Source organism: Furipterus horrens, unplaced genomic scaffold (assembly GCF_987537825.1).
Source record: "Furipterus horrens unplaced genomic scaffold, mFurHor1.1.pri manual_scaffold_3, whole genome shotgun sequence".
In the NCBI taxonomy this organism is placed as follows: Eukaryota; Metazoa; Chordata; class Mammalia; order Chiroptera; family Furipteridae; genus Furipterus; species Furipterus horrens.
In genome coordinates this window covers 167707576-167728438 of record NW_028327173.1, presented here as the reverse complement: position 1 = coordinate 167728438, position 20863 = coordinate 167707576, and the positions used below count along the sequence as shown (strand labels likewise).

General features: G+C 42.1%; 1 protein-coding gene across 1 annotated transcript; it reads left to right on the top strand.

Moving 5' to 3' along the window:
* Window positions 1-101: 101 nt before the first annotated feature.
* Window positions 102-12367, top strand: PDCD7 (programmed cell death 7). Its single transcript, XM_090270773.1, has 5 exons — window positions 102-1017; window positions 3379-3517; window positions 8771-9007; window positions 9247-9334; window positions 11232-12367. Exons 1-5 carry the CDS (start codon window positions 160-162, stop codon window positions 11353-11355), a joined length of 1446 nt encoding a protein of 481 aa, XP_090126899.1. The 5' UTR covers window positions 102-159; the 3' UTR covers window positions 11356-12367.
* Window positions 12368-20863: the final 8496 nt, after the last annotated feature.

The following is a 20863-nucleotide window of genomic DNA, read 5'->3' as shown; positions in this document are numbered from 1 at the left end:
CTCAATTACCACCCGTATTAATAGGATTGTATGACTGCCCACCCTTGCGCCGGGCGCGTTACACAGGCGTCGCGCGTAGATACGTCACTTCCTCCCGGAAGACTTTCTCGGGAAACCACTCCGATTCCAGTCACTTCTCAGAATCCTTCGGTGGTAATCATGGCTCTGCCGCCCTTCTTCGCCCCTGGTCGCCCGGGCCCGCCACCTCCGCAGCCGCTGCCCCCTGCTCCCTTTGGCTGTCCGCCACCGCCGCTGCCCTCTCCCGCTTTCCCACCGCCTCTTCCCCAGCGGCCCGGCCCCTTTCCGGGGACTCCCTCCCCCTTCCTCCAGCCCCCGCTGGCTCTGCAGCCCCGGGCCCCTGGGGAAGCCTCCCGTGGCGGGGGCGGCGGCTCCTTCTACCCAGTGCCTCCACCGCCGTTGCCTCCGCCGCCTGCCCAGTGCCGGCCCTTCCCGGGGATCGATGCCGGCGAGCGCCCGCGGCCGCCGCCTCCAGGCCCGGGGCCTCCCTGGAGCCCACGCTGGCCTGAGGCGCCGCCGCCCGACGTGCTTGGGGACGCGTCCCTGCAGCGCCTGCGCGACCGGCAGTGGCTAGAGGCGGTGTTCGGAACCCCGCGGCGGGCTGGCTGCCCGGTGCCCCCGCGCGCGCCCAGGCCCAGCCTGGGCGAAGTGCGCGAGCGGTTACGCGGGGCTCTGCGCCTGGTGAGGAGGCTGCGCGACCTGGGCCAGGCCCTGCGCGAGGCTGAGGCGGACGGCGCGGCCTGGGCACTGCTGCACGCCCAGGCGGTGCCTCTGCGCGCCGAACTGGCTGAGCGACTGCAGTTGCTGACCCAGGCCGCCTATGTGGGCGAGGCCCGGCGGAGGCTGGAGAGGGTCCGGCGCCGCCGGCTGCGGCTTCGTGAGAGGGCCCGGGAACGCGAGGCCGAGCGGGAGGCGGAGGCCGCGCGAGCTGCGGAGCGCGAACAGGAGATTGATCTCTGGAGGGTCAAGTGCGTGCAGGAGGTGGAGGAGAAGAAGCGGGTAAGACTAGATGTTACGCCTGAGAGTAAGGGTAGCGGTGTTTGCAACATGAAGGGGCATGAGGCTTTGAGCTGCCATTTCCCAGGACGAAGCCTATGTCCTCATTTGTAAAATAAGATAGCTTGCCTTTCCTACCTCGTATCTCCGTGCTGATTACGTGTTAATGATGTATAGTACACAACACAGGTGCACTGCAAAGCCCTGCAAACAAAGTGGATTACACAGGGGCGTTGCAGGGATGTCAAGACTAATAAGCCTATGGGACCTGGGTGATTTTAAGAATACAAAATATAGAGAACCTGGGGCCTTTCCTCAAGGAACATGCACCATAATTGGCTGGTGAGTCAATAGTGATGATTTCCTCAGGATTCAGGCTGAAGTTCAACAGTGGTGTTTTTGATACTTGCTATATAGACTAGGCGCTATGCTAAGGTTGTTGAATACACCAGATCTTGAATTCTTGTAACAACCCTGAGACGTAGGCGGTATTGGGTTGGACAAAAAGTTCATTTAGTTTTTTTCCGTAAAATAAGAGACATTTTTCATTTTCACTAATAACTTTATTGATTTGGATATTTTGAGTATGTCAGCTATCTCCTGGGTGGTAGAACATTGATTGTTCTCAATATTTCGAATTGATCTCTGTCAATTTCAACTGGTCTATCCGAACATGGAGCATCCTCCAGCAAGAAATCCAGCAGGAAACTTTGCAAACCACTTTTGACAAGTTCAATCAGTCACAGCACCTTCTCCATACACAACACAAATCCTTTTATTTTTTTGCGTTTCAGTTGCATTTTTACCTTTCTTGAAATAATAAAGCATCATATGCCAAAAATGTGTATTTTCTACCATATTTAATATTAAAATGGCTATACAAAAATTCACCAAGTATGGTAAGTTTTTTAGATGCATGCTGATATGACAGCTGTCACAGTCTAATGAAATTGTTTCGAATGAAGTTATTGACAACTAAGTGCTACTAGAGCCATCTTATGGAAAAAAACTTTTTGGCCAACCCAGTATTATCTCAATTTTACAGATTAGGAAATTAAGGCACAGGGAGGTTAACCTGCCAACAATCACACAACTGGTTTATGGCAGTTTCATTCCTGATCCGAGCGCACATCGTGTGATTCCAAAGTCTGTTGACCTCAAGCTCTTTAAGTGGGGGCCAGGGTGAACCTGGAAATTGGTCATACTGTCATTTAAGACATTGTCATTACTTTTGAATGCCTCTAGACACTTGCCACCATCCACCACTCTCCTCTACCAGCTAGTGTTTCCTCCTCTTCCTCCTGGTGTCTGCTTCTGCCCTAGAGTATGATTTAACTCTCCCTATGAAGTGTAATGATGGCCAGCTTTGTCTTCAAGCTCCCGAAAACATCAGTGCTTTTAAGACTAATACTTGGAGGCAAGGCCTTAATCTAAGAGAGTTTGAGTCAGTTCAGACATTTAAAGAGGGCCCCTTATGTACCAGGCCCCGTGCTGGGTGCTGGGGATAGAGATAATAGGACATAGTGCTTGTTCTTGAGGGGCTTAGAGCCCCATGGGGGATCATGTCTGTATAGCATTCTGTGTTAAGATTTCAACTCTAGGTGTTATAAGAGCCCAGAAAAGGAATATCTAGTGCTTTGGGGAAGGTGTCAGGGAAGGCTTGGATGATAAAGTGACAGCTGAACTGAGCTTGAAGGAAATGTGAAAGCCAAGTGAGCCACAGGTGCAGCTCAGGCAGGGAGTAATGCACAGAGAAGAGTGAAACAGCATGCTTTAGCTGAAATGGTGGTGTTACAGGCGCTGATCTGACAGATGGGCAAGGGGGTTTTAGGAAAGAGCATCCTCCCTGCCACCTATAGAGAGGGTGTTGGAGATAGAGTCCCTTGAGTAGTGGCTTGAGGACCCAGAATTACTTAGTCTACATGTGAATCAACTTAAGAAAAGTAGGATAGGGTATTCAGATTTGTGAAAGGCTGTCATGTCTAAGAGATCCTTGGCAGTTTTTTAGGTTGTCACTGAGCATTGTAGTGCTGGGCCTTTCCAACCACATTCCTTATCTTCCCTGCTAACCTCAATCTTAGTGCCCACAGGTCTGCATTTTTAATGAGAGCCCCAACTTAAGGTAAATTGAATGCAGGTGTTCTTGGACCGCACTTGGAGAAACTGAGGGAGAAACAAAGACTAATGCCTACTTGGAAGCTGTGGAGAGGATAATCCTTTGACTGGACCAGTTTAGAGGGGTGTTGCATGCACGGCCCAGGAAACTGTGACGTAGGTCCAGTAAAGTCTTAACCCTTGGACTTTCTGATCCTCTAAAATCTTGCTGCCAAGCAGTGGTTCTCATGGGCTCTCTATCTCTTCCAGGAGCAGGAACTTAAAGCTGCTGCCGATGGTGTCTTATCTGAAGTGAGGAAAAAGCAAGCAGACACCAAAAGAATGGTGGACATTCTTCGGGCCTTGGAGAAGTTGAGGAAACTCAGGAAAGAGGCTGCAGCAAGGAAAGGTAACCATGACTTTGCATCTCCACTTGCATTTCTTCCTTTGTTCCCTCCCTTTCTTTACCATAGTGTTTGCCCTCGCCAAAAATTTACAGAAAAATGCTTGATACCTCATTACTCTCACCCGGTAGGGTAACAGCATGTCAGCAGTACCTCAGAACTTGAGCTCTTTGTAGCCAAGGTTGAGAAGAGAAGCAGGTGTGGGAACCCACTGCACCGTCTTCCCCTTGCCTCATCAGTGCTACTCTGGCATTCCTGGCCACACTTTTCCCAGTGAGGTGGATGTGGCTGGTCAACTTTACCCATGTGCCAGGCTGAAAACTATCCTGTCCTATTCTTAACTTGGTGCTTCAGAAGGTGTTGAAAACTTTGCCTGTTCCTTCAGATTCATTTCAAACCTGAAACATGGATATTTGAAGAGGTGTGAATAGTTGGACCAAGCAGGGAGTGAATGCCCTGCAGACTGCATGGGTTCCCCACAACCCCCCTTATCTGCATGTCACTTTTGGACTCAGAAAATCTCAGTGGTCTTCTCTAGCCTCTAGAGCTCCCCAGCTGTGCTTTCCATTCGCCTCCGGATCTTTGCTCTTGCTAATCTACCTGGCTGGAGGGCCCCCAGTCTCATCTTTGCTATTTTGAGCTCTCACTATCCTTCAAAACCAAATTTAGATGCAGTATCCACCGTCCTTCTCTGCTCTGGGCTGAGGTGACCTCCTGTCCCATTTCACTTGAACCTGATTTGGGCCACATGCTGCCTTATTTGGTAGGTTGTAAGCCATTGACAATCACCAGGGATATTGAGAGTACACAGATTAACAAATACCATGACATCAAATGGATTCCTCTGTGTGGTGTAAACTGTAAAGGAAATCTTTGACTCAGACCCTTAATAAAGTTTTGTTGGGTTGTGACCATTGTGCATTCTGCCAGGCTCATTCACTCACTAAGTGATGAGCTCTGCACGCCAGCCTTTAGGGTGGCTGATTCAGATTAGGCCTCAGAATCAGACGGTGCCATAGGGCATTCGTGCAGCCTCTGCTGTGAGCCATCTGGAGTTTGCATCTGCTGTGTCTGCCCAGGGCTCTTCCTTATGAGGATACAAAACCCGCAGCTGCTGCCTGATGTTCCCCTATTCCATGTCCTCCGGGAGGTGAGGGCCAATGATCTTTTGCCAAGTGAATTTGCCAGCATAATTTCTCACTATTAGTCTCCCTCTATTTGGTCCAAAAGAAAGAGGAAATTTTAGGAGGAATTGTGATCTATAAAAATAAGCAAGCTCTGTGGTGTTAACTGACTTGAATGTAAAATGATTTGATAACTAGCAACTTGTTGCATTGTGTACTTTAAAAGAAAACAAACAGCTTTGTAACTTCTCTTTTCAAGGTGTATGTACCTCCAGGTAAGTGCTGAGAGAACGAGGCTGGATATGTAAGTAGGGCCACATCACAAAGTGTCTTATGGGCTGGGCTAGACTTCTCCCCTATGCTTAAAGCTGAGGGGAACCATTGCAAGGTTTTAAGCAGAGAGTGAAGTGATGACAAAGATCAGAGCTGGAAGAGCAGAGAAAGGTTTGAAGCACCCAGCAAGAGAGACTGGTAAGACTGTTACAGTCTGGGCAGGGATAGTACGGGAGGGTGAACTAAGGGCCAGATGGTGAGTTGGAGAAAAGTAAACAGATTTAAGAGCTATGAATGAAGTAGAGTGTTTTTTTGTGTGTGTGTACATATAAATAAGTAACTTGGGGATCTCAGCATGTGGGAGCTGAATGGGAAAAAAAATGACTTCCAGGTTCTAGCTTGATCTACTGAATGAATGATGATACCATTCTAATTGACCAGGAAAACCAGAGGAGGAGGAGGAGGCTTTGGGTTGATGAGTTCAGTTTGGGACCTCTTAAGTGTGAGGTGGCTATGGGACATCCTGGATAAGGGTTCATCAGCATGTAAACAGACATTGAAGAGGTTGTGCAGTTTGAGATGAAAGCCAAAACGACAAAATCTAGGGGAATGTTAAAATCAAGATGAGTAAAGAGGAGGCCACAAAAGAGATCAAGAGAGGTCAGAGAGATAGGAGGAAAAGGTAGAACTGCTACCTTCTTCTGCAGAGTGGCAGATGCTTAGAGAGATTGTGCAGTCTTGGCATGTCTACTTAAACTTCTTTGTGCCTTGGTTTCCTCATCTGTAAGAAGGGAATAACAATGGTACCTACCCATGGGTCATTGTGGTTAAATCAGTAAACATGAGTAAAGTGCTTAAAACAGTCCTGGCACATAGTAAATGCTGTATTAAGTGTTTCATCTTATTTTTATTATCAATTAATAAAAAGCGTGAGAAACACCCACGGGAATCCGTACCCAGCAGATCATTAGTGACCTACACTAGGGGTGTTTCAGTGGAGTGGTAGGAGTAGAAGCCTGACTAGGGTGACTTAAAGAGGGAGTAGGGCATAAGACAAGCAGACAGTGAGTTCAACTTACTAACATTTGCATGTGAAGAGAGGAGAGTGAAAGATCTACATCTGGCAGTGTGTATATGTGTGGGGGGTGGGATAGGGAAGTATCTTGGGGTCATGGGAAAAACTTGCATGTTTAAATGCTGAGCCAAGGAATGAATAGAGGGTGAAGGGTCAAAGAGAAGCAGAGGAATAGTTGATGGCTCAAGATCTTGCAGGAGGTAGTGACATTCAGATGCCAGTGGAGGGACACAAGGATGGGTAGTAATGCGGTTGAGTGAAATCGGGGGCAGCAAGTTAAAGGATTTTCCTGCCCGGTGGCCTGTCTCCTCCGGGAGATGGGTTAGGTGGTTTGCTCTGAGAGTTGGTAGAGAAGTAGGGCTTTCAGAGAGCAGGGAACTCACTGCAGAGACCCACGGGAGTGCGGCTGCAGGGAGGTGCTGTGGTAATTACACTGGCACCAGGTCACAATCAGACAGCTTCTTCCAGGAGAACTCTGCAGCTGGCACGTGAGCACAGAGCACCTGGCTGCTGGGGTTTCACTTTGTGGGTGACCACAAGTTTTGGTGAGAACGAATATAAAAAGGATGGAATCTGATTCCTGAGATGGGAGAAGAAGGTGAGACTACTGAAAGGATACAAAGTTGTAAGAGAAGAGAATAACAGGTTTAAGATCGCAGAGTTGGAAAGTTTTTTCTGATTATGCCAACGTCCAAAGACTGCATGAAGCCCCATGGGGCGGGTAGCTGGAGGGGAATAAAGGCAGCTGCAGGAACTATAGGAGTAAGTGGTAGAGGTGGAGTAAACCATGTCAGCACATGGGGTCAAGAGGAAGATTGAGCAAGAAGTGCCATCTCCAAGCGAATGTGTCAAGTTACCTAGGAGTGATCCATGAAAGGTGGAGGGAGATGTGGGTGGGTTGTGCAGGCCCAGCATCCTGAGACAGGAGCAGGCCACAGCTTCTGTGGTCTGGAGCACTTATGGGCTGAAGGAGTGTCTATATATTTTCAATATACGGGCAGATTTTAGTAGTTGCAACAGAGATTATATGGCCCACAAGCCTAAAATATTTACTGTTTTAGCCTTTACAGAAAAAGTTTGCTAACCCCTGTTCTAGGTATAGAAACTAAAACCATGAAATTATTACAGACAACATAGTGCCAGCTCAGATTTCTCTGCACGTAAGAATTTTATGTGTATCTGTATTTGGACAATAAGAGCCCAGCAACCTAGTAGAAGATAGAGCTGAATTGTAGAGTTTCCATCCTCAGTTGGGAATAAATGAATAGAAGTCTGTTCAAGCAAAGAAGTCATGAGAAAATGATCTGGAGAACTCTTAGCCTCAGAGGAGAGCAAATTCCACAACCACTTAGTTGCCATTTTCAGCCAAATGGAAAATTTAGTGCCAAAGCCCTGTTGAATATCATTTGTTAAAGAAATAAGTATTTATCTGTTACTTTCTTTGTGCGAAGTATTAGGTACTGAGTAAATGTGTAACTTTTTAAAGAAACATTTTAGCACTATCCATAGGTCTTAGGTAATCTTGCAAGTAGTCTTAAAATTTCCACTCTTGAGAATTTGTTATACAAATAATCCATACAAAAGAAAAAAGTAACATGCGCGGGAGTGTTGATTGTAGCATTGTATGACAACAGGTCATTTGGAGCAGCCTAAGTGTCCAGGAGGAGGGAGCTTATTACATAAATTATGGTAGATACATTGATTTGGTGAAACAGGATAGAGCCATCAAATAATTACAGAGAGAGGGAAAGAATGTAGAAAATTGATATGGAGATGTGGAAATTACACACATGTTGAACTACGTGAAGCTGTTAATATATGGACGAAAACGGTTGGGGGATAAAAATGGTTAATTATGTCGGTGAGATTAGGATTTTTTTTCTTCCGTGTATCTGGTATTGGTAAGGTGCTGCCAGAATAAATACATTTTCCATTAAAATCTTCAAGGACTAACAGGATGGACCACACTTGCATCACTCTAGGATGACTCACCTGGCAGCTTCAGCAACTCTTGCGTTGCAGGGCCATCATGGTAGTGAGTGCACCTCTGCAACCTACTTGAGTATTCATTAAATTTAAGATTTTCCTTATGAGATTTTTTTGAAAAATTTCACACGTGCACAAAAACACAATACCTAAATAAAATACCTGTCATCAATTATGCCATTATCACATAACATTGGTAATACTTTTTGGATATCACTTAGTAACCAGCCTAAAATGTTCCCAGTTGTGGCTATGTTGGCTATACTACCAGCTGACCTCACAGATAAATCAGGGTGACTAACCGTCCCAGGTTTCTCAGGACACTGGGCTTTAAGTGCTAAAACCAGGCAAACTGAAGTAGTTAGTCACCCTACTCTCAGCAGCAGACTATGAGGTCATTGTGGTTGGTTAGGTGTATTTCTTCCTCAGTATCCACATGTGCTCTCCTAGAACTTCAGACTCAGTGGGAGAGTTGTTTAATAGCTGTGGGAACTTCACAATGAAAAAGTATAAGACAGTTCCTTTAGTGAGCCCACTCTCTAACTGCAGGATCAAAACCATTAGAAATAAACAAAATCAAAGGTGAAGTGGTATGCTCCAGAGGGAGAACTTGGGGAAAAGAGAAAGTCAGGGTAAGGTCAGATTGATTGGAGATTTATAAAGATCAAATTCATCCTTGAAGCTTGGTTAGAATTTACAAATTCATACTGTAAGTAGGACTTTGGGTCTGCTCCTTCAAACACGGATTTAAGGATAAGAAAAGGTTGTAACTAAAATACTATTTGGATTTTTTTGCCCAGGGGTCTGCCCTCCAGCCTCAGCAGATGAGACTTTTGAGCATCATCTTCAGCGACTGAGAAAACTCATTAAAAAACGCTCTGAACTATATGAAGCTGAAGAGAGAGCTCTCAGAGTTATGTTGGAAGGAGAACAAGAGGAAGAGAGGAAAAGAGAACTAGAAAAAAAACAGAGAAAAGAAAAAGAGAAAATTTTACAGCAGAAGCGTGAAATTGAGTCCAAATTATTTGGGGATCCAGGTAAGTTCCTCTGTCACCAGTGGAGAAAAGGAAAATACTAGATTGACTTTTCCTCATGGGCGACCTCAACCTAAGCTAAGAGGTGGTAGGCAACAATGACACCTTCAGGGTCTGAAAATCATGGATAAGGATGAAACACATTTGATCCTATTGTCATCAAAGGCTCAGTCATCTTGCCTTAAGAAACACATTGGGACTAGGAAGCTTGATGATGAGGTATGGTGCCTTTTCTTTTTCAGATGAGTTCCCACTCGCTCACCTCTTGCAGCCTTTCCGACAGTATTACCTCCAAGCTGAGCACTCCCTGCCAGCGCTCATCCAGATAAGGTGAGAGGGGCCCTCTCCGTGATGCCTGTGCCTGGTTTTTTCAAGTTTCTTTTGGATTTTTATAAAGTTTCCAAATTTCAGGGATGCCACAAATGTCTTGTTTAGTCTTGTTTCATCCTTGAAAAGTATATAGATGTCCCTATTTTAACAGGGGACGAAACAAACTCAGCTTGTGGCTTGCCTTTTGTATTCTCCCAGGCTGTGCTGTTATGCTGACTCAAAGCATTTTTCTTTGTCTAGTTCTCTTTTGCTGCTAAACAGACCCTCCACTTGCCTGTGGAGACTCTTTAAGACCCTTGCTGCTGACTTGTGAGTTGTTACAGGTCAGAGTCAAGAGAGCTAGGAACAAGGAGTCTCATCTTTACATGCAGTTACTGATGAACTAAACTTTGCAGGTCTCTGGGTCCCACTTTCCTCACCTGTAAAATGAAAATGGTGGACTAGAATGTGGCCTTCAAACTTTTGGCAATAATACTCTTCCCAAATGCAATCTTTGGACAGATCGGTTTATAAAACAGAATGAAGGAAGATATGGGTTCTACGGGCAGCTTGCATCTGTTATTGACTAGAAGCACTGTGTTGTGTCTAGAGACCCCTTAAGGCATTTACTTGGGGCTCAGGGGGTCTTCAAAGCCTGGATTGAAAATCATTGATCCAAGTGATCTCTGAGGTTCCTTCCAAAGCTCCCACAAACACTGCTCTTTTGCATACCAAGTTTATGTTCTTGGAAAAGTGTATGTATTTCTGGCTACTATACAAGTTTTAGCTTTTAAATATGAGTACAGTCATTCTCGTTACTCACAGTAGCTGTATTCTATAGAGCCACAGACACTGAATTAGAGAATACGAAGTGCTGCTCCTAAAGGAAATACAGTGTTAGGTTTCTATGAGCATTTGGCCACAACATTTTTATCAGCTGATCAATACATGAAATTGTTTTCTTTGTTTTTTTGTTTGTTTTTTTAAATTATACACTACTATTTTTAAAGATTTTTTTATTTGTCTTTTTTAGAGAGAGGGGAAGGGAAAAAGAGAGGGAGAGAAACATCAACGTGTGGTTGCCTCTCACACCCCCAACTGGGGACTTGGCATGCCCCCAGGCATGTGCCCTGACTGGGAATCGAACCAGCGACACTTGGTTCACAGGCCAGTGCTCAATCCACTGAGCCACACCAGCCAGGGCTGTATATTTCTTTTAAAAGACACCTTATTTAATATATCTTGCTGATTCATTAGCATTGAACTCATGGCTAACAGCATAACTTATGCCTTAGTGTAGCTTATCTAACATACATATATTCTCTGTAAGGCATATCACAGTCTTCTCAAGCTAACTAGCACTTCAGTACCATACTTGGGCCATTTTAAATAGCAAAATCACTAGTAAAAAGCACAAAAATGCAAAAAATATATGGTACCAAATAGACCGCAAAAAGGACACTTGTTTACAATCTGTGAGCTAAAAACAAGAAGGCAGAGTGTCACCTTGTCCGGCCTCAGTTGGGAATGTGCCTGTGGGTGACTCAGATTTTTCACTGCCCTGTGCATGTTGGCAAGTGACCACAAAAGCACCACAAGTAATGATTTTGGGGTTACAAATAAATTTTAGTGAATAGGCAGATTTATAAACATGGAATCTGCAAATAAGGAGGATTGACTCTATATTAAATTATTTGGTTATCAGTAAGATTATAAGTTCTTTGGAGGTTTTTCCCTTTTATATGCACATTTAAGAATTACAGTCTTTTGCATAATTCCCAGTAATCTAGTTCTTTAGTGGACTAGTACATCAGTCATTCATTGAAAAGGTAAGTCCTGAAATAGAATATTTAGTTGCTGAACATCTTGCTTGCACTAAAACAGAAATAAATGGTTGTTCTACAATGTTTTTATTAAGGCATGATTGGGATCAGTACCTGGTGCCATCTGATCATCCTAAAGGCAGCTCCGTTCCCCAAGGGTGGGTCCTTCCCCCGCCCCCCAGCAACGACATCTGGGCAACCGCCATTAAGATGCAATAGTGAAGATGCTCCAGGAGTGTGGACCAGGCAACGCTCTTTCCAGCTCTAAATATTAGTGATGCTGCCATCTTCTCATGCCAGAGACTAAACAACAACCTGTCGACTCCACATGCCGTGGCCCTACCCAGAAATTACAGTTTCCTTCCACGCTCTCTTCTGACCAGCAGTGCTTCTTCAATCAGGATATTCATATGGTTCTTTAGGAGAGGACCTAGGTAAACTGGGGCTATGGCCACATGCCTTGGTTCACTGAATTTGCCCCTATTTTGAGGGGCCTGGTCCAGAGTGACTTGTTAATTTACCGAACTTCTTTGTGTGGTGATGGGCATACACTCGATATAGGTGTGCACTGGGTAGTGTAGCAGCCCTTCCCCAGTACTGAGTGTGAAGGCAGGCTTGATGCAGAACCTTACCCTTCCTACGCAAATAGCCCTATGACCTCCAGGAAAAAAGGTCAAAATGCTTTATCTTTTGTTTTATGGGTCCCCTTTTGGTGCGGCTTGAGAGGCTGTAGGCTGCAGCCTGGGCTGGCAGAAAAGCTGGTGGCTCTGTCGGCCGGTCATGTGGAGAACTAGGAGCCCTGAACAGTACCCAGATTTAGCTTGTATGTTAGTGGATGATGGCTGCCTTTTCTCCTTACATTAGAAGGGTCCTAATGAAAGGAACTAACTTTTTAAGTTTCTAGAGGTCTGGTTGTGCAGAATTCCCAAGGATAGAAATTTTATTTCTCAATGGGAGTTAGACCTTGACCTCATGCACTCAGGAGGGGCCGGTGTAGCTATGGAATTTTCTTAGGAACTCCAGCTCCAAAAATATCTATGTATTCAATAGTTAAAGCTGGGGGGAAAGCAGATGAAAATAATACAATTTATTTTTTATATTCATTAATAAATGCTCTTGTGCCTGGAGTTGATCAGTGATGTAACATGTCAGTTCTTTATTTTGTTTTGCTTTTTGTCATTTATTGTTATTTATATTTACAAAACTAAATAAATATTATTTTTATTTTTTAGTTGGCGCCTTTGTCCCCAATTTGTTGCCTTCCGGATCACTACACAGACTTTCACATTGATAAAACACATTTTTCACTCTAAAATTCAAATTTATTAAATAGACATTTTGCCACAGTTGTATCTCTAATACCAGACTTTGTGGAATTCAACTCTGGATAGACAGGAAAGGATACCATCAACTTTGGAAATGATTTTATGTAGTTGGAAGCTGTTGGGTGCAAGATGCTAACACCTTTGTGCCTTTCTGTTGCTTAATTTGCACTGTTAAGTGTGTGTAGAGTGCATTACATAGTCACCAGGGTATGGGAGCCAGCATGCCTCCAAAGTGTGTCTAAGCTCATAAACCTGAAAATCTGATGTGATTAGCCTTGCATAACCCCACAGGCCTGTGTCCCCTTTTGTTATAACTCTCCACCATTTGCTCTATGATGAGGTGCAGGGAAAGTAGAAATAAAAATGACTTGTATGTTGTATGTTTGGTGTCCGGACAGCCTTGTCACTGAGACATCTGCATTGATAGGGCAGGGACGTAGGAAAACTCAGGCAGTACAACCTCGGGAGAAGGCATTTAATTCCAGGTGGAAAAAAACATTCCCTCTTTCCTTTCTGGCAGCTTTTACAAAGTTTTAATAAAGTGAGTTATCTTTGCGTGATTTTTGTTTTGTAAGTTTTCCTTGGTTTGTTGCCTTGGATAGTGGCATCGCAGCAACTTCTGGTACTTCATGGGTTTAGAAAGAAAGACAGTGGTATCTTTAACAAATTAAACATCTGAAAATATGGACAGTGTCACTGTAATCTTATACCACAGTCTTAAGAAAAATTATTGTGGAAAATTGTAAACACATCAAAAGTAAAGAGAATAATATAATTTTTTCCCATGTACCCATCATCAAGCTTGTCAACTCATGGACAATCCTGTTTCATCTGTACCCCCACCACTGGATTATTTTGAAGCAAATCCGGGCATTATATTACTTCATAAGTTTTTCAATATATAGCTCTAAAGAATAATTTAAAATTTTAGCCATAATGCCCTCATCACACCTATCAAAATGAATAAAATCCTTAATAGCATCCAAAATCCAGTCTGTGATCAAATTTTCTTACCTCATAAATGTGTGTTTTGTACTTTGCCCAAATCAAGACCTAGATGAAATCTCTGTATTGCTGGTTGATACGTCAAGTTTCTGATCATATATAGGGCCTTCTTACTCCTGTGTACTCTTCCACTCTGTCTCCCTTGTAATGTGTTACTTGAAAAAATCAGATCATTTTTTCCTGAAAAGTTCCTAGTCTGGATTTCGCTAATTGCGTCCTTGTGATAGCGCATTCCTCTGTTCCGTATTTCTTATAATTTAGTGGTTAGAGCTATACTGTCTGATATGGTAGCTGCATATGGCTATTGGGCACCTGAAATTGAGAGTTTGAATTGAAATCGACTTTGAATTGAGATGTACAATTACATATGTGGCTCACATTTCTACTGCGCAGTGCTGATCTAGAGACTTGATCACATTTAGATTGGAATTTTCTGGTAAGACTTTCATAGACCTGTTGTGTACTCCAGGAGGACTAATGTCTGGTTGTCTCTTTGTGATCTTAGCAGCCATTGATAATCAAGACCTAGATTTATTCAGTTGGAGTTGCAAAATTGTGAGTTTAACTCTGCCATTCTTTCTTTATTAGCTGGAATACTTCTAAAAAAAGAAATATGCCCTCATCAACTGTTTCTTTACTCTGGGGCACAATTTGTATAGGAAAGGCAAGAGAGAAATATGTAATTTCTTAGATTTACTAGTTTTCAGAATAATGGTTTCACATCCAAAGGTGAATAGTGAATTTTGTGTTTAAGTATTAGTATGAACTCAGATCTAAACATACTTGTTTTTCAACCTATTTTATTATTTTCTTCATTGATTGTGTCACCTTCAGCCAGTGGGAGCCTCTTTAACTCAGCTCCTTGTGTGTTCCCATTCAATCCCAGTATTCTCCATATTTATTTTTCACACTTCCTATCCCAGGCCTGGAAGCTGTCATTTCTCCAATGACCCCTGGTTCCTCTTCTGTGGGAAAGGTGTATGTATATATAGGCCACAATCTGCATGATAGGGGTGCTCATTGTTATTACTGATCATTGCTAGCAGTTCTTTTTTATTGTTAGAACTAAGAACTACAGTTTTGTTAAGCCTCCAGCCCTTTTCTAAATCATGTCTTTTTTACATCTGTACATAAATGTTCCATATATTAAACACAAATTAATGAAAATAGAGAAACTCAAAGACTAACCAGAAAAATGTTGATTCATTATGTCCTACATGCAAGAATATTGTTTATCTTATGTCCCAGTAGAGGAGACCCTGGACTTGTGAGAAACTTTAACAAAAGCATTTATTTTTAAGAAATTAAGTACCTGGAAGAATAGAAAATGAAATAAAGAGATTAATTACATATTAAATACTAAGAGTTTTCTCATCCCGAGTGGCTGAGTTTATGACGTCAAAGAAGCCAGCCAACTTAATCACTTTAAAACCATTCATGTTTCTACATCCACGTGACGTCTGTGCAAGGATGTATCAAGCAGCTTAGCTGGGATTATACCATCTGTTGTAGCAATTCACTCACTTCTGTGAGTTTTGTCCATGGGGAAGCTATCCTGGGAATTACAAGGTAAGTACAAAACATGTCTTGTTCCATTCAAATAAGTATAATATATAATATATAGTAGGAATGTGAATGCTATGAAGTATTAGCAGTGCTATATATCTTAAGGACTAGAGATTACATGAGGCATTTCCAACTTAATGTTTTTTAAAAATACTTATAACCAATAAGCTATTTCTGTATAATTAACTTTATTTTTGGGTAGTTCCTGACCTGCCACATCTGGCTATCCATGAAGAATTTGTTTCCAGTGTAGGTTCCATTTGCCTTTTGGAATAAACTGGGTTTCTTACAGTCCCCGAAGCAAAGATTGAAGTCTTTGAGGCAATTGGTGTTAAAGTGCATAACTATGCAGAGCAGGAGACACTTCTCAACTTTATTAACTCAGGCTTGACAGAATTTAGGTACCTGGATTTGAACTGTGTACTTGGGAAATGATTTTTATTTATCATTTGCCAGGTACTATGTTAAGTACTAGAGACATAAAAAGGAGCAAACAGGATACCTGCCATCCTGGAATTAGGGTCTAGAGTAGAGAAGCCTAATGATTATGCAGATAATTAGAGTCAGTTATAATTGTGATAAGTGCTAAAAGAAAAAGCACTTAGCTACCAATTTGTATTTTTCATTGTTTAAATATTTATTAAGTTATTGTTGAGGCTCAAATAATTTGCTAAATACAAGGGCTATCATAACAAGCAAAATACCAAATGCTCCCTAACACTGGTTTTAAGAGAGACAGATACAACCCAATAATCATTTAAAATGTGCTGAGTGCTTTGAAGGACAAATATGGTCCTGTAAGACTAATTAGACCTTTTTTTTTTTTTTTTTTCTTTTTTCCGAACTGGATGTTCCGTAATGCATTACAGTGAAATAGTAGAAAATATATAGTAAGGTTAGGAATTGTCATTATTCAGTTAACCTGTGTATATGCTAGGTCACAAAGTATATTTCATCCTATGGGTCACAGTAAAAATAAAAAATAAAAAAAAGTCTTGAAAGCCACTGACTAGTTGGACCTATATGTTTATTGATTTGGGGCAAAGAGGGGAGAAACATGGATGTGAGAGAGAAACAGGTTGCCTACCAGGGATCAAACCCACAACATTTTCTTTGTACGGGAGGACGCTCTAACCAGCTCAGCCACCTGGCCAGGGCAGGAACCCCTTTTTTGAAGAAATGATGTTTCAGCTGAGCTCTGAAGAATGAACAGCTATTAACTAGTGGGGAAGAAACAAGGAAGAAAGTAGCAAGTATCGGGAATAACACACGCAAGGACATGACCAAGAGATCAAAGCATTGACAGTCGACGTGGCTAGAGCAAGACAGAAGGTGAGAGGGACAGGGCTGGTCACTGCATGGCTTTGGAAGCCTGTGTCAGGAGTTTGACTTTGATTCTGAGAGTAGCTGGGAACCGTGAGAAGCTTTTAAGCAGAGGAATGGCTTAGTCAGCTGCTTTGAAATGATTACTTTTGCCCCAGTGTGTGAAACAGAATTACAATAAAAGGGCATGAGATAGATACGTCGATGCCAGTTGTCCAAATGCGAGATAGATAACGGGGGATTGGATTCCCATGACGACAGTGGAGGTAACATGAAAATGCTGGATTCCAGAGATTTAAGAAAAATTGCTTGGCAGGGATTTATTTTTTACTTTTTATTTTTTTTAACACAGAGGGGAGGAGAGGGAGAAGGAGAGGGAGAGAAACATCAATGCGTGGTTGCCGCTCATGTGCCCCCAACCAGGGACTTGGCCGGTAACCCAGGCATGTGCCCTGACTGGGAATCCTTTGGTTCACAGGCTGGCGCTCAGACTACTGAGCCACACCAGCCAGGTTGGCAGGGATTTGAGATGGGTGGCAGTGAAGGAGAGGAAATTATCGGAATGAGTCCCAAGCTTGTGCACCTTAAACATTCCTTGGGATAAGGAATCCTAGGGGATGAGGAGTGGTTCAGGGAAAGGGGAAAATGAGTTCACTTTGGATATGTGGTGTTTGAAGCACCCTTGAGACATCGTGGAAGAGGTGCGTTGTAGGCAGTTGTGTTCATGAGTTTGATCTCAGAAGAGAATTGGATAATTTCATGTGTGAGTCACTGGCACATAGATTATTGAAGCTATAGGCAAGGATGAAATAATTTACAGAGTATTATGGAGCCCTTTCAAAATGACACTAATGTCATTGTCCAGGCTCCTTGTAGACTGATAACTATAACCCCCATCCACTCTGCCCCTTGTTCCCAGGTTCAGACACAGCCAAGTGGGCACAGACCCAGGGACTGGTGTTGGAGCGATCCTGTCCTATGCTGTTTGCTAAAGCTTCACAGACTGGTGTTCCTCATATCCCCACTCCCCCACCTTCACTCCACCCCTTTAGGCCCTGTCAGCTTTCTCCACCGCCTCCTGAATGGAGTCAGCACTCAGCCTGAAGTTCAGGGCCCACCCAGCACTACCCCCACCTCCCTACCCTTTCCCTCTTACTACAGACTGCTTCCCAGCATACACTGTCTACTTGAGTCAAGCAGCTTAGCTTCCCCTCACTCTGCCCTGCCTCTGCTCCCTGGCTCACCTTGTTCCCTCCCTGGGCTTCTGCTCTTCACCCCACCTTTTCCCTGCTCACAGGCTGCTCCCCACCCTCCAGGGTCCCAGGTCAAGTCCCATCTTTCCTGAAGCTCTCCCAGCCCCTTCCAGCACTAGAACACTCATTTTCCTCTGAAGTTTCATCACTTAATGATCTGTACTTATCATTTTGTGTGTAGCAGTGTTGATCATCATTTTAGACTATGTTCTAACTAGATCACTGTAGCCCTTGGTATTTCCAGAATCCTCAAACTCTTAAACTACTTCAGAAGCAAGTGTAGAATGAGTAGAGAATATCTATTTAGGTTGCAGATTCTGGGTAAGAGGTAAAGGACAGGCAGTTCCCACTTGAGTCTCAATAAAATTATGGTCCTTCCCCATAGCTCAAAATTCTAATGATAGCCGAAAACATGAATGATAAATTCGAGAATGCCGAAATTTGCTAACTTTCTTGTGTTCCCTACAACCCCTATACCTCAATGTCCCCTGTAAGAACAGGGTGATGGAGCAGATAACAGTTACACTGGGACCTGTCTGATGCTGTAGCACAGAGAGCCACTCTTAACGTGCTGGGAGACAGTCGTTTGAGTCTTACAGACAGTAAGACATTGACAGGACTGAGTTTACAGTGGAGATGAGGGAATTAAGGGATTTGCCCATCTGGCCTCATTTGACCTCTACACTCAGATTGCCTACGCTACATCTTTACAGGATGCTCTCATATGGGCATGGGGATGGCCCCAGTGACCCCTAGCAGCAGGGCTTTGCCCCATCCTGGTAGGGAGGACAGATTGTGTTAAGCCAGAGGTACTGTCTAATAAACCCTGACTTTGCAAAATGCCAGACGGTGATCAGGACTCAACAATGGATGAAAGCATATATTATAAGCAGTCATGAGCTTGAACTCTTGTGAATGAGTGTTTTTTAAGGCAACAGAATCTTCATTTAATGTTGTTTAAAATTATTTAAAAATCAAATCCCTGGCTATTGTGATTATTAAACTAACATAAACGACACTTGATCTTAGCCAAAAGGCCCAGAAGCCATGTGTGAATGAGTTTTTAATTCTTAGATTTCAGTGTTCATATATACTTTTGACTAACACTAATTGACTTTCTCACCAACAGTGCACAAGAGTTCCAGATGTTCCCACGTCCTCATCACTTGATGTTGTCAGGCTTTTTAAACTGTAACTGAGTATGTGTGTCTGTGTGTGTAGTGATATCTCATTGTTTTATTTTGCATTTCCCTGATGGCTAATGTGGTTAAACAACTTATGTTTACTGGCTATTTGGATAGTCTCTTTTTGTGAAGTGCTTATTAAAATTTCTTGTCTATTTTTTATTGGGTCTTTTTCTTATTGGTTTGTTTATATTGGATATGAGTCCTTTGTCAGATATGGGTACTGTAACTACCTTCTCCTACTCTGTGGTTTTTTACTTTCTTATTGGTATCGTCTGATGAATGGACATTCTTGACTTTAATGTAACTCAGTTTACCAGTATTTTCCTTTATGGTTAGTCTTTTTTGGAATCTGTTTAAAAATATTTGCCTATTATAAGACCATGAATATATTCTCCAATTTTATCTTCAAGCTTTACCTTTTATATTTAGATCTACAGTCTATCTAGAATTGATTTTTGTGTATGATATGAGGTAGAGGTCAAGATTTTTATTTTCTAGGCGGATATCCAATTGACCCAGAACCATTTATTGAAAATGACCTTCATTTTTCTACTGCTGTGCAAGGTCATAAGTCAAGGATCCATATATGGGTGGATCTGTCTCTGGACTTTCTTTTCTGTTCTGTTGCTCCCTTCACAAGTCCTCATGTCAGTACTACACTGTCTTAATTTCTATAACTTTAAAGTAAGTCTTGATATTGAGAAGTATACATCTTCCAACTGTGTTGTTCCTTCTTCAAGATTGTCTTGGCTTTTTTTGGACCTTTACATTTCATTTGAATTTTAGAAATTAGTTTGCCAACTTACACCAAAAAATTGATGGAATTTTGATATGTGGTATTTCTAAATCAATTCAGGAAGAATTAATATCTTTATAATAGTGAACCTTACAATCCATGGTCACAGTATGTCCCTCCATTTAATCTAATATTTTATTATTTTATAAATTTTATAATTTCCTGTCTTATACCTCTTATGTTATATTGAGTCCTAGGTAATTGATGCTAATATAAATGGTATCTTTTTAAAATTTCAATCTCAAATGAAATTTTTTAAAGATAGCATTTATATAGTTTGTTGTTTGTATATAGAGATATAATTGATTCTTGTGTATTGCCTGTGTATCCAACAACCTTCATAAATTAACTAATTCTAAGAGTTTTATTCATAGATTAAAATTTTTTTTCTACATATAATTATGTGATCTATAAATAATAGTGGCTTTATTTCTTTCTTTCCAGTCCTCATACATCTATTTTTTTCCCCTCTCTTTTTGCACAGAATGTTGAACAGAAGAGATGATGGGGACATCCTCACCTCCTCATTTCTAATCTTGGGGATATCTTTTAGTATTTCACTATTAAGTGGGATGTTTGCTGTAGATATTTTAGAGATGTTCTTTATTAGGTTAAGGAAATTCTTTTCTATTCATAAGTTGCTAAAAGGGTTTGTTTGTTTGTTGTTTCTTAAAATCATGAATAGGTATTGATTTTATCACGCACTTCTGCATCTATAGAGATTTTTATATAATTTTTTGTTTTTATTCTATTAATGTTTATCTTTATTCTCGTTGATTGATTTTGGAATGTTGAGCCTACCTCTCATTCCTGTAATAAACTCAACTTGTTAGTGTTTTTCTATCCATAATTATTTTTGTGAAGATCCTTTCATTTGTGTTCATTCGAGATGGCTTCTAATTTTCTTGTCAAGTTTGGTATCAAGGTGATGCCAAATGAATTAGGAAGTTTACCTACCTTCTTTTTTGGAAAAGGTTTTGTAAGTTGATATTTCTTCCTTAAATGTTTGAGTGAAAACTTTAAAAAATTTTTAATTCACTACTTTTAATGTATATTACAAAAACTGGATATCTTTGGGGTGGTGAAAATTTTTGACACAGGACTTTAGAACTAGAGTTGTAGACCACGTTTTGGGAAACAGTGGCCTAGAGCAAGACTTGAACATGAAAGAGTCAATTCCTGTCTGTTTGAATGCTCTTGTTTTCATTCATTTCCTCCTTTGCGCAGCACTGGCCACTTCGCCTTTTTTGTCTTGGCTGTGGGGACTCAGCT